Here is a 20,468-nt window from a genome sequence, read left to right on the forward strand (position 1 = left end):
AGAGCTTCAAATGTAGGGCTGGAAGTGGCATTCGGGTGCAAGTCCTTGAGAAAAACCTCATCATCATAGTCTTCCCTGGGTGGTGGGGAGGTCTGCAGGACCGATTCAGATATTCGGAGAGAGATCCTTCCTGGAGTGCTCAAGGCCCCAAGAGGTGTCTCTGGGTCAGAAGTGCTGCTTGAACTTGGAAGATACTGCTGCTTTATAGAGTGCTTCTGGTTTGCAAAGGCAGGCGTTGGGAATTCCTTGGGGGGGCTGTCCTCTCTGACACTATGCGCCCACTTCACCCAGGTGTGTGCAGGCCGCTGAGGCAGGGAGCCCCTCTTCCTTGCTTCTTCTACGCCATGCTCTGGACTGCTGGGCTCAAGGCCTCTGGGACTGGAAGGCTGGGCCAGGTTATGACTTTTGCTTCTGTGGGTTACTGCAGAGGGGTGGGTTAAAAGAGGTTGTTGTCTCACTTCACCATCCCTTCCAGTCAGTGAGTTGGCAGCAGCCGATGAGCCAGAGGGAAGAGGGGAGGGCATAGCTGAGTTGAGTGGTGTTAGTGGTATAACCCTGGTGTCTGTGAGCTGCCCCTGCATTCCTGTGGGCAGAGGCCGGGGGCAAGGTGTTTTGCTGGCTTGCCTCTGATGGTCCAGGGGTCCAGGACATTCGCTGTGAACTGAGGAACCAACGGCGGCTTTGCAACCTAAACCACCCCAGCGAAGGCTGGGATGGTGCTTGAGCAAAAGCGTTTCTTCTCGGCCTCTTTCTGAGCAACTGAATAACCTGGAGGAGGATGCAAACATGAGGGTTATAGTCTGAAGAAAAGAGCAAACATAAAGCACGAGGATCATTTCATGGAATGAAATGGGAAGTAGGACTCCAGACTCTGCACACTGCCTCCCTCTGCCTGCTCATAGACACAGCAGAATTTAAGGAAAATACCAGACAGGACTCTGAAAACATTAATTCAAAAAGACACCTGTACCCCTAAGTTTATTGCTGCTCTCTTTACAATGGGGAAGATGTGGAATCAACCAAAATGCCTAAAAATAGATGGCTGCATTAAGAAGATGTGATACATATACACACAATAGAATATAATGCAGCAATCATAAAAGATAAACGCATGCCTCTTTCAGCAATATGGGTGGAGCTGGAAGGGATCATACTTAGTGAAGTAAGCCAGAAAGAAAAAGAAAAATACCAGATGGTTTCACTCATAGCAGGAATCTAAGAGATTGGGGGAAAAAGAAAAAGCAACTGTAATAAAGTAAAAACAAAATCAATGAGCAAATATAAACCAGAGACATTCTATGGGGGTGGAGAGAGGACCAGGATCAAAACTGGGGGATCATCACACGGGATTATGGTGATGGCACACGGGTGAACTGGTGGTGGGAAGTCCACAGGGATTACAAGTGAGATGAAACAAATGTACAAAATGAAGAATGATATACATTAAAAAAAAAAACAAAAAAAAACAAAATACCAGACAGGCGTGAACTCCTACAGGAATATACCACATGACAAGTCTGGGGTCGCAAGGCATTTCCTTTTACTAGCCCTCTCTCACGCCTACCTCCCACACAGAATGGCTTCTGAGGGCAGGCTCAGGATATAGGCACAAGTAGGTACTTTCTCCTGCTCTTTAAGACTACTTTGGGAACCAGCCTCTGACTCTGGGGAGAAAGAATGCTGCCTCCTCCTCTCCCAGCACGATCCCCACAGGGGAGGTCTGTTTGGCAAGCATTTGTGTGGGCTGCTGAATTTGAAGTGTTTTCATTTCTTTAAATGGAAAGTGAAAAGTAGAGGGAGAGTGTCACTGATGGAACTAATAAGCAGTCACCTCTGGAGAACTGGCAAACAGGGGGCATTGTGATTTAAACAGGTATCCTTAGGCTCCAAGGACAAATCCAACAGTTTTGAGGCTTTCGTTATTGTGTTTTAAAAGAAGAAAGAAATAAGGAAAACAGAAATCTGTGGCACTGCCTTCCTGCCATGCAGGAGTTAATGTGAGCACAAAAATTCTCTAGCAAACCACCCCCGGTTGTAAACGCCACATTTGTCTCATGTGCAAGTGAATCTGGAGCACAGATGGCAGTTTTCGTTTTACAGACCCCAGTCTCAGGAAGCCGAGGCTCAGTTCCAAGTCAGAGTTTCACACAGACCAGCCACAAAATCCTCCATGTGCCAGGCGAATCCTCCATATCCAGGGAAATCATTCCACACAGCATATGGAAGGAAGGGAGACTGCAAAGAACCAAATTAACTCCCCTCATGTATTTTTTTTCTTTATTATAAATGTGCACAGTTGAGTAACGTCTCATTTTTCTCTTCGATGAAACACTTCTTTCAATCTCCTAGACCCCTTTCATTCAGAGATGGTTTCTTTACCAGAAACCTCTCAGTATCTAAACTTGGCTACTCTATACTTCTTGGTGGGCTCCCAAGTGGGTATTCCCAAAGCCCATAGGCAGGAGATTCACTGGGGGTTCTTTTTACTTCCATGTTTTACTCATTTTGGAATTCCTGGCACAAAGTCATTCCATGTTTTACTTCCATGTTTTACTCCTTTTGGAATTCCTGGCACAAAGTCCTTCCCAGTAATGTCTGTTGAACAGTGTCTCTTCTGCCTAACAGCTCTTTAGAGATGGTAGGGCATGAGCTATTTGTAAACTCCGCATCCTCAAATAGGACCTGGAGTAAACTGGACTTTGATGTTTTAATGTCTGAGTACCTCTAGTTTAATTTTGGGTACCCCTAGTTTACTTTAAGGCTCTGTGTTTAATGAAACATCATTAAAACATCCAACAAATTAGTATAACACTCTTAAAGATCTAGCCCAATAAATGTTGACATGATGTTTTTATCAGTTTGTAAAAATCTTGTACACTCTTAACAGATTATAGAAATTGTATTTTTGAAGGTACTGTTTTAGTTAAATGCTCAGTTTGATTAAGAATGCTTCCCCTTGGTGATTATAGTTTTCCAAGAATAAAGAATAGGGTAATAAATATTTTGTTTGAGTTCCTTTTATAATACAGTGTGAGAAGCATATGCTTGTTGGCTATTTGTCATCTTTGGATAAAGTTGTTTATGTCTTTCTTGGAATCGAGTTATCTGATTTTTGTTGTTGTTGTTCAGTCTCATCTTTGATTTCAAACCAGCTGTCTTTCAGCAGCACTTAATTTATTGTTAAATTTTCTGTGTCTCCAGCTTTTAATTAATGAACCCAAACTAACCAAAGCCTCAGTCTCACCTTGAATACTTTTACTCTGGGCATACCTATAGGAGCAAGAACACAAACTGTGGAAGGATACACAATGGCAGTAATGTATGGAACTTAAAAGCAAATTCCTGGTCACATTGATGGCTTCTAAGGGCCTGTATTAAGTTACTGAGAAGGTGAATGTAGAAAGAGAAACAATGATAGAACAAAATATTTAAACAATAAGGAAAAATTCAAAACTGGTCTGAAAATACATAGAAGGTAAACATGATAATATATAAATTCTAAAGTCTACAACAGAAACCACTGGAATAAATGGAGTCAATAAAGTAGGATACACAACCAATATACAAAAATCATTGCATTTCTATACCCTAATATTAAATGAACAGAAAAAGAAATAAAAAAAAAATACTTCCATGGGCCCTCCCTGGTGGCGCAGCAGGTTAAAGCATCATACTTCAAAATGGCTGAAGCCACTTCAGCACAAGTTTGATTCCCAGCCAGGGAGGTGACCCACATGGCACAGCAGACCTCTCCCAACCTGCCCGCTGCTCCCCTCAGCAGTGTGTTTCAATAGATCCACCTGTTCTGCTCCCCACTCTGTCTCTGGTGAATCTTCTCACCACCCCTGCCCACCTGTACTCCAAGTTCTGTATGCATAAATAAATCTTTTATAAAAATCCTTTTATAATTATATCAAAAAGAATAAAATAGGAATAAGTTTAACTGAGGTGGTGAAAATGCTAAGCCTTTGATGAAAGAAACTGGAAGATAACACATATAAACAGAAAGACATTCTGTGCTCAAGCACTGAAGGATTAACATTTTTAAATATCCATACCCCAAAGCAATTTACAGAATCAGTGTTCTCCCCATCAAAATTCCAATGGATCTTTCACAAAACTACAACATAATTCTAATCTAAAACTTGCATGAAACCACAAAAGACTACGAATGGTCAAAGTTGTCTTGAGAAGAATAAAATTAGAGGCATCATAATTCCTGGTGTGCAACAAAACAAGTATAATGGAATAAAACACTTGGCACTGAATAGAAAGCCCAGAATAAGCCCCAGCATCTACAGTCAATTAACTTAGGACAAAGGAGACAAGAATAAACAATGGGAAATGGCTCTTCCATTAATGGTAGTGAGAAAACTGAATAGCCACATGTGAAAGAATGAAATTTGACTCCTATCTCATACAATGCCCCCAAATCTACTCGAAACGGATTAAAAGACTTAACTCTAAGGCCTGAAACCATAATATTACTAGAAGAAAACAAGTGGTAAGTGCTGGCAAAGCTCCTTGCATGACCTTGACTGGCATCAGGACTTAGATCCTGAAAGGCAAGAGAGCGCACATGCGCATTTGGGAACGCTCTCAAGTGCTGGGCCTGGGCTCCAAGCATGTGAGAAAATACGTCATGCTAGCAAGCAGCCACTTCTGAGAAAGACAGCAAAAGAGCTTATCAGGAGAAGTGTCCGGCTGCGTGCGAGGGCTCGGCCATCTGGAGCTGGACACGGTGTTCCAAGAATTGGAACACCAGATACAGAGTTAGAATAAGTCAGTATGCTGCTGTTACTGCTTGAGACTGCCTAGACAGATTAAGTCAAAATCTATTGTTTCAGCTTGATAATGTGGACTATATAAAGAGCACGCTGCAAAATAAAGATTCACTGCATGCTGGGCATAGCAGTCATCACTCTGGTTCGTCCTTCACAGGTGCCCCAGGTCCCGGACCCACCAGAGGTCCACAGGTAAGCAAATTTTTTTTTTTTTTTGGATATGATACCAAAAACAAAGGAACAAAAGCAAAAATAAATAAGTGGGATTGCATCAAACTAAATGGGTTTGCAAAGTGAAGGAAATCATCAACAAGTTGAAAGTGTAACCTAATGAGTGGCAGAAAATGTTTGCAAATTATGTATCTTATAAGGTCTTAATATTCAAGATATATCAAGAATTCATACAACTCAACAGCAAAGAAAAGTAATCCAATTTAAAATTGGGCAGATCTGAAGAGACATTTTTCCAAAGATATACAGAACGAAAAGTGGGTACAGAAAAAGGTGCTCAACATCACAAGTCAGGGTAATGCAAGTCAAAAGTATGAGACAGTACTTCACATCTGTTAGAAGGGCTACTCAAAAAGGCAAGACTAACAAATGTTTGTGAAGATGTGGAGAAGAAATGAACCTTTGCCCACAGCTGGTGGGAATATACGTGGGTGCAGTGACTATGGGAAGCAGAATATGAAAGTTCATCAAAACATTAAATTACATGATCACTGTTTCACGATTGGGTATTTACCTGAATAAAACAAAAACACTAACTTGAAAAAAATATATGCACTATTATGTTCACTGCAGAGTTATTTACATAGCAGACATATGGATGTCCATTAATGGATGAGGAGTCAGCGGGGAAATGTCACACACACGCATAATGAATGTTCATTCATAAAAAATAATGAAATCTTGCCATTCTGACAGCATGATGGACACTGAGGGCATGATGCTATGTGAAATAAGTCAGACAAAGAAAGGCAAATACTATATGACCTCATATATGCTTAAAAAAAAAAAAAAGCCACCACCGAGATCATAAATAGAGACAATTTAGTGATTATCAGAGGCAGAGTGAAGGGGTGAAGGCAGTGTTTGAAACAGGCCCTGGGTATGTAATATGCAGCATAGTGACCATAATTTATAATACTGTATTGCATATTTGAAATTTCTTTCAGAATAAATTTTAAAGATAATGAGAAAAAGCATTACAACTATAAACTATATAGGGTGAGGGATGCTAACAAGATCACTTTGCAATATCACAAATACTGATGAGATTCAAATCATGTTGTACACCTGAAAGTAATATAATGTTGTAGATATTTTTTGCTCAATAAAAAAAAATGGATGGTAGAAGGGAGGGCATAAATATATTACCATAAGCAATAGATTACAGCAAATAGCCCTATCATCTGCTTTAAAATTTATTACCATAAGCAACAGATTACAGCAAATAGCCTTATCATCTGCTTTAAAATTTCATACAGAGGAAAACTCTCTTTGAAATATCTAATTAAGCTCCATGCAAATAATTTAAAAATTGAAATTCTATAAGACCATCTATTACATTGTTCTATTTAAGAAAAATTATTTTGATGATAATTTCTAAAAAGTGACTATCCTGAAGTGCCTAGAAAAGATGACTCTGGAGCTTTAGTTTTCACGTGGGTGCTGTCTGTGGTGTATCTTGCTTTGTGAGGTGTTCATGAAAGGCTTCTTCCTCGAGTGCTGAAGTCACCACAGCCGATTCCCTGGCACAGAACACGCCTCAGAAGACCATGGACATTAGCTGTGTCCGTGCTAAAGCATCTCACATTCAAAACCTATCTGAAGTATTCTTAGAGCAAGTCATCAATGGATAAACAAAAATTTCCCCACAACCTAGACAAACTGAAAAGGCAGCACACAATAATATGAAATATCACAACAGCACATTTCAATCTCTTGTAGAAGGCACAAAAACAACTAAGTCCTGCTGCATTCCTGAGGGAGAGGCACCATAAATACACATACCTGGGTCCCTGGTCGGCCAAACAACGTGGATCCTTCAGGAAACCAAAGCCACTGTCTTCTCCCAAAAGCACATCCTTGAAACATAAGAAAGGCGGAGCATTAATACCAACAAATAGGCATTCCAGTTTGCCAAGGGGGGGCGGAGATATTACTGGAGGGCTACTCCTGGCTGTCAGGCACCGCATGGTAGGCACTCTTCCATAGGGTCCCACTTCATTCTCAGTCTCAGATGTTAACCCGTCTGCACTGATGAGACAGACCCAGAGAGGCTGCTTTGGGCACTAGCACAGAGCTACTCAGTCTCACCGTGTGTCTCATCTAAAAGGACATCTCCCAAGCAAAAAGACTGATTAACAATTATCTCCATGGTTCAAAACAATTCTATACTTAAAGATGAAAACTGACTCAAAAGACTAAGCTTCTAAAACAGCAATAGGGGAATTTGGGAGATGATGGGAAAAGCACAGATTATTGAATATAGCAAAACTACAAATGTTCTGAGTTATAATGAATGAAAGAAGAATTGTAATCTGGTAGAAATATAGTCCCTCTGGGGGGAAAAAAATCCCTCACATATAATAGTAATAATTGGGGACTCCACAGGGTAACCATTACTTTTTAAAATCAGGTGTGTGTGTGAGCACGCATGCACGTTTTTCCTGAAAGGGTGCTAGATCAGTTTTTGATGTGAAATTTGGGCCATGTGAACAGATTCCTAGTGAAGACAATGATGTTGTTAGTGACAATATTACATCTCAATTACTTATACTAGGAGACAGAAAAAATACATACATAGCTATACATAAACTCTATACTTAATTTCAGCAACTTGTTTCACTCCTTCCACCTCCCCGGCCCCTCAGTACCCACACTCAGCCAGCAGTTTAGGTACTAGCAAGCAATACAAAGACCCAAAGAGGGCAGTACGGGCCAAGAAGAAACAAATACATGATTATTAGTAATCACAGCTGTCCCCTTTTGGGTGTTTACTACGTATCTATCAGGCACTCTGAGAAGTACCGCACAATCCTCAAATTATGTGCAGTAGGCAGCTCACATTTCTTCCATACTTTAGTATCTACAACAATGCAGGCAGGGAGAGTGATTATAGCTCAGAGAAGTATCTTACCCATAGTTCAACAGATGGAGGAGCTAGAGTTCAACCATGATCTCTTCAAAGCCCAAGATCTTTCTTTGGAATTTTAACAGGTAAGTGGTGGCTGGATTGGACGCAATCAGACTCCACTGGTTTGAGAAAAAGGAATCCCATGCGTCCCTGATTTGCTCAAATATCACTACACAGAAGGAGACTTCTCTCTGGGAAACCTCATGGTCCTTTGAAAGTCTTTCCTCATTCTGCCCCTTCTGTTAACATAAACGTGCCATTTGCCAATAGTTAATTGGAAAGTGTCTAGGTCCCCATTAAACTCCTAACCCAGCAATGTTTACATTTTCTCATTCTATTATTTTCTTTGGATTCCATTATGAACTTAAGTTGGTATTTATGTGTGTGTAAAATAAGGAAATTAGACCCGAAATTAGACCCAGTAATAGACTATTGAGAAAATTCTCTAAAATCTCCTGTCGGTTGAAATACTACTTAGACACGTGGAAAAATGCCTTCCCAACCTATTGAAAACGCCTGAGCATATATTCACTGTCAAAGGTGACCTTATTTTCTGTAAACTGGTAAGAAGTATGAAGTACTTAGGGCAATTCTGAAAAAGGAGCATCTGGGAGAAATACCAGGTTTACAGTTGTACCAACAGATGCTTAAATGTCCATTTGTTTTTGTTAACAGCCTCTGCCTTGACACGTGACTTCAAGCCTATCAGCTTTTATTCTTCGTTAGACACACACTGAAAACCATAACCCTGAAGTCTACTGAATCCCAGCCCTCACTCTTGCTTTGGGTTCTCAGTTATCCTAACAGCTCTGTGACCACTGAAATATGAGACAGCAAAATAGCTATCTACTTTGGAATAGGAAAGGCCTAGCTTAAAATATTTCTATACCAGTAACAGTAATCAATAAATGGTAAGATGAAGTTAATTCACTGGATAAAGTTCTCATATATAAGATATTTAACTCTTGCCTCCCTCCCTTTACCCTAGTCTTTCTTAATTCAAGGAGGGATTTGAGGACTCAGTTAGGGGGTCAAAACCTTGCTCCCACTGCCTTGGTAAATTTCTCATCCTTTCTGTGTCTTAGATTTCTCCTCTAATACAGAGAAAAGCAGTATTGACCTCTTTACACAGCTTTAAGGATTACTTTTACATCTCTACAGCTGCACAATGACTGGTGTATAGGACATATTTGATTATTATTTGTAATTTTACATTTTGTGGGAAGTTGATTCTGTACTTATGTGTCTCTCCCGCCCCCGCCCCCGCCCCCAAGGATTTACAAGCTGCATCCAACAGAAGCAAGCCTGTATCTCCAACGTTGTGGGATTTCTATGCATCACACAATTTCCTCAGCAATTTAATAACCTTTGTCACACCGCCACTTAGTGAATGTGTTATCTATCAGAAAATAAGGTCTCTGAAAATACAGTGAGAAGCAGAGAAACCTCTTAACTCAGTACCTGGGGGAAAAATTCCCAACTAGAATTCTTACTTCCAGGATTTCTCTTTATCACCCTGCTGGATTCTAGATCTGTGGAATGAGTAGGTGCAGATTTCTGTCTCCAAGGCAGAAACATCTGGTATTTTTCTGCAGCTTGTAAGGCCCACCTACTTAAAAACGGTTGCTTTCCAGGGTCTCACTGAGACCAGAAACAGACCAGAATTTGATGTACCCTTCAGCTCCATCACTGACATCCAGTTGTTTGCAACTTCATTTGCCTTCAAATAAAGACAAAGCAGTGGGAAGCTATATGTATCAGAGAGGACAATAAGCCTGTCTGCTAAAGACAAGCCCGGGTCTGCTGAGAATCTGAGCAGTCTCAGGCCCCAGGTGGAGGCAGCTTTCTGGAGTCATTACTTAGTCCCCAAAATGATCAACTTTTATAAGCCAAGGAATTGATTTCCATGTTGACTTGTTTTTAGAAGCAGAAAACTGTCCTCACTATGGACTTCTGAAAAGGAGTTTTGAAGGACTTTTGAAAAGGGTTTTACAACCCTTATCATAGGGTTGTAAAATCCTGCTCTGATAGCATCTGGCTGGCAGGAACAAGTAGCATTTGTTTGGGATGCCACCAGAAACAGACTCTATATTTTGGGTTTACCGCAGGCAGAAGATCACTAAGTGGTCATTGAACTTCTCAGAGCTCTTTCTCTAGAGTGAAGATGGAAAAAAATCTTATTCAATACTTTCACCCTAATTTATTATAAGTTCCTTATATTCAAGTAAAAACCACAAATATATTGAAATAATAATCACAATAGCTATGTGGAGACTAGTTTTACTTTGTTTTTAACTAGTGCTAAATAAAGCAAATGAAGGATGTAGGAATTAGTTGCACAGAGCAGACCTTGCCATGGACCAGGTCCCAGGGCAGACAAGACTTAAGCTCGGGAACATGACCTTAGCTTAACTGGGGGTGGGGGTGAGGGAGTAATGACTCGTTTTCAAAATCTGTAAGAGCAAAGCAGCACATAAAGTACTTCATTTTGAAGTATTTTCTCCCTCTAGTGTCATATTCCCAAATTAACTGATATCAGATATGGTACCCTTTTATTGACATGAGTACCTAAATACTGTTCTGCAAATTGTCTTTCTGAAAAGCTTTTCAAATACATTTAACCGGGACTTAAAAGGCTCTTCTCTACCACCTATTGTTTAAGCTCTATTTCCCAGTTTATCAGGATGAAGAAATCTTTTATAGGGAAGGTAAGATAACACTATACCAATTCCTGGGGAGAATAATGACATCTAGTGGGGAATAAACATCAGAAAATGACTTGTTTTCAACTGAACACTTCTATTTTCTTTAGAACATGAGGAGAGAAATAAAATGCTTGCCTTCCTATTCTGTAAGTTACTGAAACCCATCAGACACGTGTAATTGTATGTACATTCATGGACCTTAAAAGTGTTTCAGTGGTAGAGTAAGGGGTAGAAATTATCTCTGTTCTTCGTTCTGAAAAGCGGAAAATGTCTATTGAGTGCTCATGAAGAACTACCTCTATAGATTTTCTTGTGGGCTTGTACTCAGGAGGAAACATTGCTGGACAGAAATACTGTCTCTCAGAAAGCTGTGTGTATGTGTTTCAGGAGCAAGCGAATTTCTCGGGCAGCAACAGCTGAATGTCTTTGTCTTTTTGTCTGAGGCCGTTTCCTCTAACACACACCTGCCATATATGACTCCCACCCTTTGTCAACATTCCGCCCATGCTCTACAGCCTGGCTCAAACCACATCTCCTTCAAGAGAAACTTTCTCAGATCCTGAGTTAAAAGCAGAATTTCACTTTGACGGCATATTATCTATCACTTCTCACAGCACCAGTTAATTTGATACGTGCGCAAGGGGGTGCCTCCCCTGTGCTAATTTCTCTATGAATTCCCAGTACTGCCTCTGTGGGAAGGGAAGCAAGAGCCAGGCCGCTGATGGGCAGCAGAAGAGAAGCTAAGAGGTGGGCTAAGAATTAGGGAATTAGGGCTAAGGATTAACACTCCTGGGAGTCTGTGCTCAGGTTCTATTTGTGTCTCTACCTGACATTTCTAGGGGAAAGCACTTCACAGTTTGCACAGTAAGGTTATCAGAAAATTCCTTCATGTGAGAATTTGAAAGGTGGATCCTACTGCCACACCTGGATAGTCTACAGAATTGGCTCAGGTGGGAGTCATGAAGACATGGGTTTGATACAGAAAATATACCACATAGGATTACTGTGAAGATTAATTCGATAATAAAGGTAAAGCATACTTAGCTGAAGATCTGAAACTCAACAATCAACTAGGATCAAAGGGAGTGATTACCTATTTTGTAAATGCAGAAGTCTAAACAAAAAAAATAGAGGTGCAAAACTAAGTCTTTAATTAAACTATGACTGACTTAGAGCTTTTACTCAATGAGTTAAAATATATATATATATACACACACCCATATAGATATCTGTAAGTAAATGTAAATGTCTCTACCCATACAACTATCTACCCACACATAGATAGGGAGAAATATAGGTAATGGATGTAGCCATATCTGTTAGGACAATGTGACAGAGGCACTGAGAAATATACTCATAAAAACAAATTCTGGGCCCTCCCTGGTGGCGCAGCGGGTTAAAGCACAGCACAAAGAAACTTAAACCACTTCCGCATGAGTTCGATTCCCGCCTGCCCCGGAGGTGACCACATGGCGAGGCAGACCTCTCCCGGCCCGCCCGCTGCTCCCCTAAGCAGTGTATTTTGTTGATCTGCCTGTTCTGCTCCCCACTCTCTCTCTGTTGAATCCTCTCACCCTCTGCATCTCTGACCTGTACCCCAATTCTGTACAAATAAATAAATAAATCTTTAAAAAAACAAAAAACAAATTCTGCTTTATATGTAAAAAGGAAAACTGATGACGTGAGGCGATGTTAGGAGTGTGCCACTAAAGCTTCCAGGCCCCAGTGGGATAGTATCAAGACCTGCCTGCTACACTTACCGGTCGTTTCTTGTCCACAATCGGAGATGACCGTGACCGCACATGGACGGGAGCAGCCAGGACATCTGAACGCTCCAACAGGTCCTCTGCAGACATGGACTTCATGGTCTTTCCGTCTGCAGCCCCCCATGAGGAAGACTCCGCAGGGGTTCTGTCCACCCTCAGGGTGCCTTTTGGTCCACCACCGTTGGCCCTACTGTACAGCTCCCGCTGAGCTTGGTCCCCACGTCGCCATTCCCCTAGGCGACCACCAGCAAAAGAGCTGCTGCGATCTCGAGGGGTCTGTGGGAGAGTCTGTGGGAGATCCCCCCCACTCCCCACTGCAGCCAGCATTAGGGCAGCCTCCCTGCGGGGCTGCAGGCTTGGCTCTCTCAGAGAGCAGAGGCTGGAGGCAGGGGCGAGGCCAGAGTCCTCTGGCACCACCGGGCCAGGCTGGAAGTAGGTGCTCTGGGCGCGCTCACGCAGGGGCCCGGGCTCCTGGAGGCCACTGCCTGCGGCGGAAGAGGGCCGCTTGCCAGTCTTGCGCTGAATGTAGTCAGCCAGGGCACTCTGCTGGAACTGCTTCAGCTCTGGCCCTGAGAGGCTGAGTGTGGAGCAGGCCTTGCTTTCGTGTTCGAAGATGCGTCGCCGGTCAGCTACTGTGTTCTCCAGGAAACGCAGCCCCTTCTTCTGCGAGCCCCCGAGGGCCGGCTCGGCCTCCTCTGAGACGCCCACTTCATTCATCTTCTCCGGTTCCGAGTAGGAGCGTTTCTTCTGTTCTGCGGTCAGACGCCGGCGCGGCCCCCTTCGAGCTGTGGAAAGCACAGGCTGGCCTCCGGGGTCTGCCTCGGTCGGGGTCACACTGTGGCGCTCACGGGGCGTGTGTGGGGAGGCGGTGGCTGGTGCCTCCAAGCTCCGCAGCCCCACATGGGCTGAGGCGGGCCGTGGGCGCCAGGGCTTGGAAGCCGAGGATGCTCCCAGCTCCAGGTCCCGGCGTCGAAAGGAGGTGGCCCCCAGGACGCGGGACTGCGCGTCCTTAATGCTGTTCCGGTAGGCTCGGCTGAAGGGGGCCTCCTGCACTGGTGACTCGGGTATGCAGAGCCTGTCGTCCTGCCACAGGGCCTCCCTGTCCACCTGGCTGAAAAGCTGAAAGGTGCTCTGGCTGCGGAGCAGGCGAGTGTCCTGCCTCTGGGGCTCACCGCCTTGGAGTGGGGGGTGCCGGCCTCCCTCCACTTCTCTCTTCAGCTGTTGACCACATGGCTGCCAGGAAACCTCTTCCAACTTTGGCTCACCGTTTTTGAAGTGCTGCTCCCCACTGCCTACAGCTTCAGTGGATTCGGATAAATGGATATTGGCTTTTGTCTCCTCAAAATCACTTCCGGAAGTAGAAGCTGGGAGCGTCCTGTTGGGCCTGTAGTGATGACCATAGCTGGAGCTGCCCACGCTTGGGGGTCTCTGGCTCCCTTGCTCTCGCTGTTCGATCTTGGACACCTTCTCCAGCACAGAGCAGTGGGCCTTCCCGTACTGAAAGCCCTGTAGAACTGAAGTCCCGCCTGAACTGAGCCTCCTTCGACCCAGACTGGATGTCTGCTGGTGGGGTGGGGAATGTGGTTCTTCAAATCTTGGATCTGAACTCTGGAAAGAGGCCAAAGCACTGGCTCTCCCCTCGGGCCTTGGATAGGAAACCAGCCTGTCCAGATGGCTCCTGTGATTAGGCACAACTTTCCTTCCAGCTTCCTCTCCCTTCAAATTGACTGCGCAGGTGGAAGGGTTATCTGTGTAGTTCTCCTGGGCTCCCTCTCCTGACTCCAGGCAGCTTTGCCTTTTTAGGCTTTCAGGTATGTTCTGGAGAGAGGAGAAGGTGGACTTGGTCCTGCCAAAGTTGCTGGACTGGCCCTGGCCTAGGTCTTCTCTCTCCAGCCTCTGCCGGAGGTTGGCATTGTGGTCTTCCTGGAAATCACCCTCCCAAGGTTCTGACGGTCTAAAAGATCTCTTCTCTTCATCCACTTGCCAAGCCTGTGCCTGAGGAGAACTGTGGTGATTAGAATATAGTTTGTTGCTGTGGGTGCTCTTTCTTTCAGTGGGATGTAGGCTGTTGCCTTGTAGGGGTAAGACATGTCTCTTCAAGGTGATATCTTCCTCACTTTCAGGCACTGAAGGGAAATTACTTTTGTAGGGGACACATTTGGCTGAAGTTTCAAGTTTCCTCTCTACTGGAGACACCGAGTCATGTTCTAATGGCTGGTAGAAGGCAAACCCAGATCTGCTGGATCCATTTTGGTTCCCATTCTCATCCAAGGTAGCGATCTTCTCGAAAGCTTCCTGAGGGGCTGCGTATCCACTCTCCTTGGCTAGAGCGGGATAGAGTGAACCATTACTAGTCACAGAGGGCTGGGGCACCTGGGCAAAGTGTGGCTCCAGGGAAGGTACTGGGTAGATGCCAGTTGGCAGCAGAAGTTGGCCAGGCTGGGCCTTCTGTGTATAATTATGTTTGGGCTTCACTGGAGGGCTATTCTCTGGACTCTTCTCGAGTACTGTATGCAGCTGTTCCTCCACGAAGGAAGATTTCAGGGAGCCTGAAGAGTGCACCTGAGGCCGGCAGTACCGTTTCTGATCAAGGCTAGACCAAGAGCTTGGTCGCTCTCGGTGCCGAAAGGCTGCGTAACTGTCACTCCGAGCTGGGGGCGGGGGTGCACCCACTTTAGGAGGCAGGTTGTCACTGGCTGTTTCCAAGGAATTGGAGCACTGTTGGTTCCAGGATGGTGGTGGTGCTCCCTTGCCCCGGGGACAGTTATGCCATTTGTCATAGTCTTCACCGTCGGCGGATGCCTGGGCCTCCCTATTTTGGAGAAGCAGGGCTGAAGAGTTCACTTCATATTCTGCTGAGACTCCCCTTCGGGGGTCATAGACTGTTTTGACATAGCGAATATCTGCCTGCCTCATCCCTTCTAGGAGGCTGCCACGAGCAGAAGGGGCATCCACTGAGCCTGAATGTTCCCGGCTAGAGATGCCAGGGGGTGGATACTCTACAATGCTAGAGCTGGTGGAGAAGGAACTGTACGCCGAGTCTCTCTTGTTATGGAGGTGGCCGAGCTGGTCGATGCTGCTGGTAGACTTGGCAGGAGAAAGCAGATGGCAGGGTGGGTATCCCCCACTGGGCTCCAGGCTCTCCATGCTCCCCTGGGAACTGTAGTGGTCAGGGCTCTGCCTCAGATAAGCATGGTCATAGTTGGAGAGGTCACTTGTAGAGGAGCTGGAAGACAGGGGGAGAAGGCAGTTAGCCTTGGTGGGCTGTTGTCATTGAGTGGACTTCCAGGCACAGGACCCAGCTTATAAATGAATTCTTGTGCAAGATGTTTGGGTTTAGGAAGGGTGGGTGAGAAGGCCATATTTGGGACTTGCTCAGCAGTGTGTCATCATTAGGAGTAATTGCCCAACACAGTAACCTATGTGCCTCCAATAAATCACCCAGGCTTGTGAGGGGAGGGATGGGGAGCAGAGAGGAAGCCATGTGGCCTCCGCACTGACAGCACATTTATGTGATTTGCTATGTGCTGGAAAAGAGGAGGGTGGGGGAGGAGGAGTGACTGAGACAAATTTTGTGTCTCTTGGGGCTGTTTGTAGGAAGAAGGGGGAAAGCTTAGTAAGAGACTAGGCATGTGAAAGGGTGAGGGAGACTGTGTGCACATGTATATGTTTTTAGTTAGTATCTTTCCTTTTTATGGAATTGAAGGCTACACCCTGGCAATCTTCCTGGAATCTCAACTGTACTAGAGACAATTTGTTTGTGGTGAAAAAGCTGAACACAAAGTTGAATGAGAGGAGAGAGGGAGAAGGGGAGAAAGAAAGGGGAAGAGGGGAGAGGGAGGGAGAGAGGGAGAGGGAGGGAAAGAGGGAGGGGGAGAGGGAGGGAGATTGACTGTAAAGTCAGAAGCAGCTGATGAAAGAGGGTGGGAAGCTTTATCAAAAATTTGACTCATAGGAATCCTTCAACTATGGATGACTTCTCAAGCAAAGTCTGCTTGAGGTATGGCCTTCTCATCTACAAGCTCCTCTGGTGGTTTCCAGAACTTTGCCTGGAGGAGAGGGAATGACTCACTACTTGTACTGGCACTCCAGACAGTTGCCTTGAAACAAAATTACTTATTATTTTTAATTATAAACTTGAAATATACTTAACCCAGCATAGTGGGGGAGGGAGACCATGAATAAAAGCATAAATGACTTAAAAATCAAGCTGTAGTCTCTATATTTCAAACATTTGTGATTCACAATTTTCTAAAAAAGATTCTCTTTTTTTAACAAATAGGCATTTAAACACGATTAAAATACATGGAGATAGTATATATCTGGATCTCATGTAAGTAGGTGTGGTATCTTACAGGCTGAGTATGTAATAATGCTTTATGGCTAGATGACACTAATGTATATAGCAAGAGACTTGGAAGGACCACATTCTGAGTCAAAATTAGTGCTGGAAGTCTAGGAACAGAAGACTGCATTTCAGTAATTCAGTAATTCACCTCAAAAAGATAATTCTCCTGGGCTCTCCCTGGTGGCACAATGGGTTAAAGCACAGCACCATGAAGCTACACCCCCCCCCTCAGGAAGGTGACCACATAGCATAGCAGATCTCTCCTGACCCGCCCACTGCTCCCCTCAGCAGTGTGTTTCAGTGGATTTGCCTGTTATGCTTCCTATTCTATTTCTAGTGGACCTCCTTACCCCACCCCACCTCATACCTCTGGCCTGTACCCCAGTTCTTGTATGAAAAAAAAAAATCCTTATTTTTTTTTTTTTTAAAGATAATTCCCGGGCCCTCCCTCATGGCACATAGCAGGTTAAAGCCAGCACTGCAAGCTAGCCTCAGCCATGTCAGTGCAAGTTCAATCCCTGCCCCAGAGATGATCCACATGGTATAGCAGACCTCTCCTGACCCGCCTGCTGCTCTCCTCAGCAGTGTACTTCATCAGTCGGCCTGTTCTGCTTCCCATTCTGTCTCAGGTGAATCCTCTCACCACCCGCACCTCTGGCCTGCACCCCAGTTCTGTATGCATAAATAAATAAATCTTTAAAAAAAAATTCTTTATCAGAGAAAGTCAACTTACTGATTGGAAGATCCTGCTCTGGAGGATTAAGTATAAATGCTAGTAGAGAAAGGAAAGGGAGATCACCTTCACCAAGCAGATGAGGGCACTCTGCCCCGGGCAAACAAAGCACGGCACATGTCCCTCCCTGTCCAGTTTACCCTGCTCACCTCTCTGCAGTCCTCTCTAAATGAAGAGCTTGTGTTCCAAAATGCACAAGACACAGCACATGTTAAGCTAACTCTGTCTGACACTCTTACACTTCCTTTTATCTTCGCTAACAGATTAAAATTAATATTTCCTGGGGAAATGGAAGAAGCAGATCTATTTTTCCTTGAGTAGATTTTGCTCACCAATTGTATGTATGTGGCAGACACTACTTAACCTTCTTCCCAATTGCTGACAATTTCATTAGTCTCACACTGAAAGGACATACAAATCTAATAGAGGAACACACATAAAAAAAAATAAAAATGACTGACCTTATGGTTAACGGAATCATACACTACCGAGTAGGAGGAAACGTTATCACGACACATCTCAAAATACAGATGGTGCCTAGCTACACAATCGCCGGTATCTGTATCTGTACAATCAATATCTGTAACCAACAGCATATTGTAATCATCTTGCTTTATTTTCTTTGAAGCACTTACCATTGCTTGACATGACATCATATTCCCTTAGTTATATGAAAAGGACTAACTGTATCTATAATGTTAAGATCCTGAAAGAAGTATGACAAAATGTTTGTTCATTTGGTAGTAGATTCATGTACTCTTGAAAGTATTTTTTAAAATACTTAAAACACGGGCCCTTCCTGGTGGTGCAGCGGGTTAAAGCACTACACTAAAAAGCTTAAGCCACTTCCACATAAGTTTGATCCCCACCTTCCCCAGAGGAGATCCACATGGCGAGGCAGACCTCTCCTGGCCCGCCCGCTGCTCCCCTCAGCAGTGTACTTCATCGATCTGCCTTTTCTGTACCCCGCTCTGTCTCTTGTGAAGCCTCTCACCCTCCGCATCTCTAGTCTGTACCCCAGTTCTGTACGAATAAATAAATCTTTAAAAAAAAAAAAGATTTATTTGTGCATACAGAACTGGGGTACAGGCCAGAGGCTCAGGGGCGGCGAGAGGCCTCACCAGAGACAGAGTAGGGAGCAGAACAGGCAGATCGACGAAGTACACTGCTGAGGGGAGCAGCGGGCAGGTCAGGAGAGGTCTGCCGTGCCGTGTGGTTACCTCCCGGGCAGGTGGGAATCGAACTCATGTGGAAGTGGCTTTAGCTTCCCAGTGCAGTGCTTTAACCTGCTGCGCCACCAGGGAGGGCCTGAATAAATAAATCTTAAAAAAAAAAAAACACACAGCAAAGAACACAAAACAAGTGTATGCAAACATTTCTCTAAAGTATACTCCCCGAACATCCTTGGATGATCAAATGTGTCTGGGAAACACTGGACTAAATAAATCAAGCTATTTTATTTTAGACTTGGCGTCTTTAATAAACTCTTGTTCATGTGATGTTCTAGAAGAAAACATACTGAGCAATGTTTTCTAAACTTACTGGACACCAAAAAATTTTTTCCCTAGGAGTATCTAATGGATTATTGGAACATTCTTTGAGAAACAAATATAGAGTAGGGGATTTTTATTCAGCATTGTATCCTTCACTATGAGAAATCACCTGAGACAAATGAGTAGTGAATACATATTTATAAGATAAATGAATCAATGAATAAGTACTGGTGCTTTCTATTTTGATACTGTCATTTCAGCTTCTCATGAGGAAGCTTTTCAAGATGTCCTTTAATACTTTAGGATCACCGTGACAGATTTCTGTAGGACAGCAAAAAGATAATGGCAAGGGTCTAGGAGGAAGGAAAATTTCAGTGGCAATCCATAGGCCATCCAGCTTGCAGACTGTTAAAAGTTCTATGCCTTCAGTCTCTCGCTACTTCTTTCTCCACACTCTTCCACCTACCCATCCCTCAACTCCCATCATCATCTGCTTCTTAGTGAGAAACAGACCCACAAACTTAGGACTGAGGACTGGAACTAAGGAAGGGCTGTAGATCAACCGATGGGGCATACACCAGACCACTAGATGCCACTGTGTTCCTCAGAAATGCCCAGAGTGCATCTCTAGCTCCGGCTGCCACACTGAACCCTCTGAGCAGATCCTGGCATTGGAATGAACCCCTTTGCCAGAGCTGTCAAGTCCAAGACATGGAAGAAACAGACCCCAGGATGATTTGTGTCAGGCTAGAAGAGGATCCTCGGGTCTGTAGCACTTGGTTAGCTGAGTGCTTTCTTCCTTTGTACCCACACACAGTGCTTTTGTCTGGACAGCCATTGTGTCGGGGGGAGCTGTTGTGAAACTTGAATCATGGGGTGGTAGGTACAGTGCAGATGCAGATCCGCTGACCTAAACTCCTCTGGAGGCTGGGGTGGGGAGGAGAAAGCAGGAGGCAAAAAGCGTAGCCTTCAGAATATTCCACTGCTGATGCCAACTCCACATTCTCTCGAGTCTCTCAGGCCCACCATAGCTACTGGAAGGAGTTATTCTGAGCACTAATTGCAGAAGACTTATTTCTGCCCGAGAACCAGCTTATCATCTAGGTCACAGTATGACTTCAGCTGTAAGCCCTCCTAAGAAGGTCAAGGATTAGGAGGTCCCAAAGGGCCCCCAATGCTGAGGGCATCCTGATAATGCACACTTGCATTGCACAGCCACACTGCTTGATGCTATTAACCCTGAAGTTCCTTACTAATTTCACTGTGGCTCTGGTAAGTCTTCAGACTAATGCTTATAATTAGTTGTCAGAATTGTTGAGTGTTTCCTATGTACCAGGAGCTGCATGAAATGTTTAACCTGTGTTATTTAATCCTATGGTCCCATGAGATAGGTATTATTTATCTAATTTTACAGATAAGCAAATTAAGTTCAAAGAATAAAAGATCTGCTTCAGTTCAGTAGGGAGTGAAGGTGAGATTTAAAGCTTGGTGTGATTT

The 20,468-nt window shown here is 44.1% G+C and overlaps 1 protein-coding gene across 1 annotated transcript in view; it reads right to left on the reverse strand.

Annotated features, from left to right (window-relative positions):
- The window catches only part of SHROOM3 (shroom family member 3), a 61,766-nt gene that overhangs the window by 19,071 nt on the left and 22,227 nt on the right, over positions 1-20,468 (reverse strand). The window contains exons 3-5 of the mRNA XM_012724244.1: positions 12,392-15,623; positions 6,801-6,874; positions 1-768 (exon numbers count right to left, since the gene is read on the reverse strand). Coding sequence (XP_012579698.1) covers positions 1-768; positions 6,801-6,874; positions 12,392-15,623 — 4,074 coding nt within the window. The remainder of the gene's footprint in view (positions 769-6,800; positions 6,875-12,391; positions 15,624-20,468) is intronic.

The sequence above is a fragment of the Condylura cristata genome, unplaced genomic scaffold, assembly GCF_000260355.1.
Source record: "Condylura cristata isolate star-nosed mole 26May11 unplaced genomic scaffold, ConCri1.0 scaffold00012, whole genome shotgun sequence".
In the NCBI taxonomy this organism is placed as follows: domain Eukaryota; kingdom Metazoa; phylum Chordata; class Mammalia; order Eulipotyphla; family Talpidae; genus Condylura; species Condylura cristata.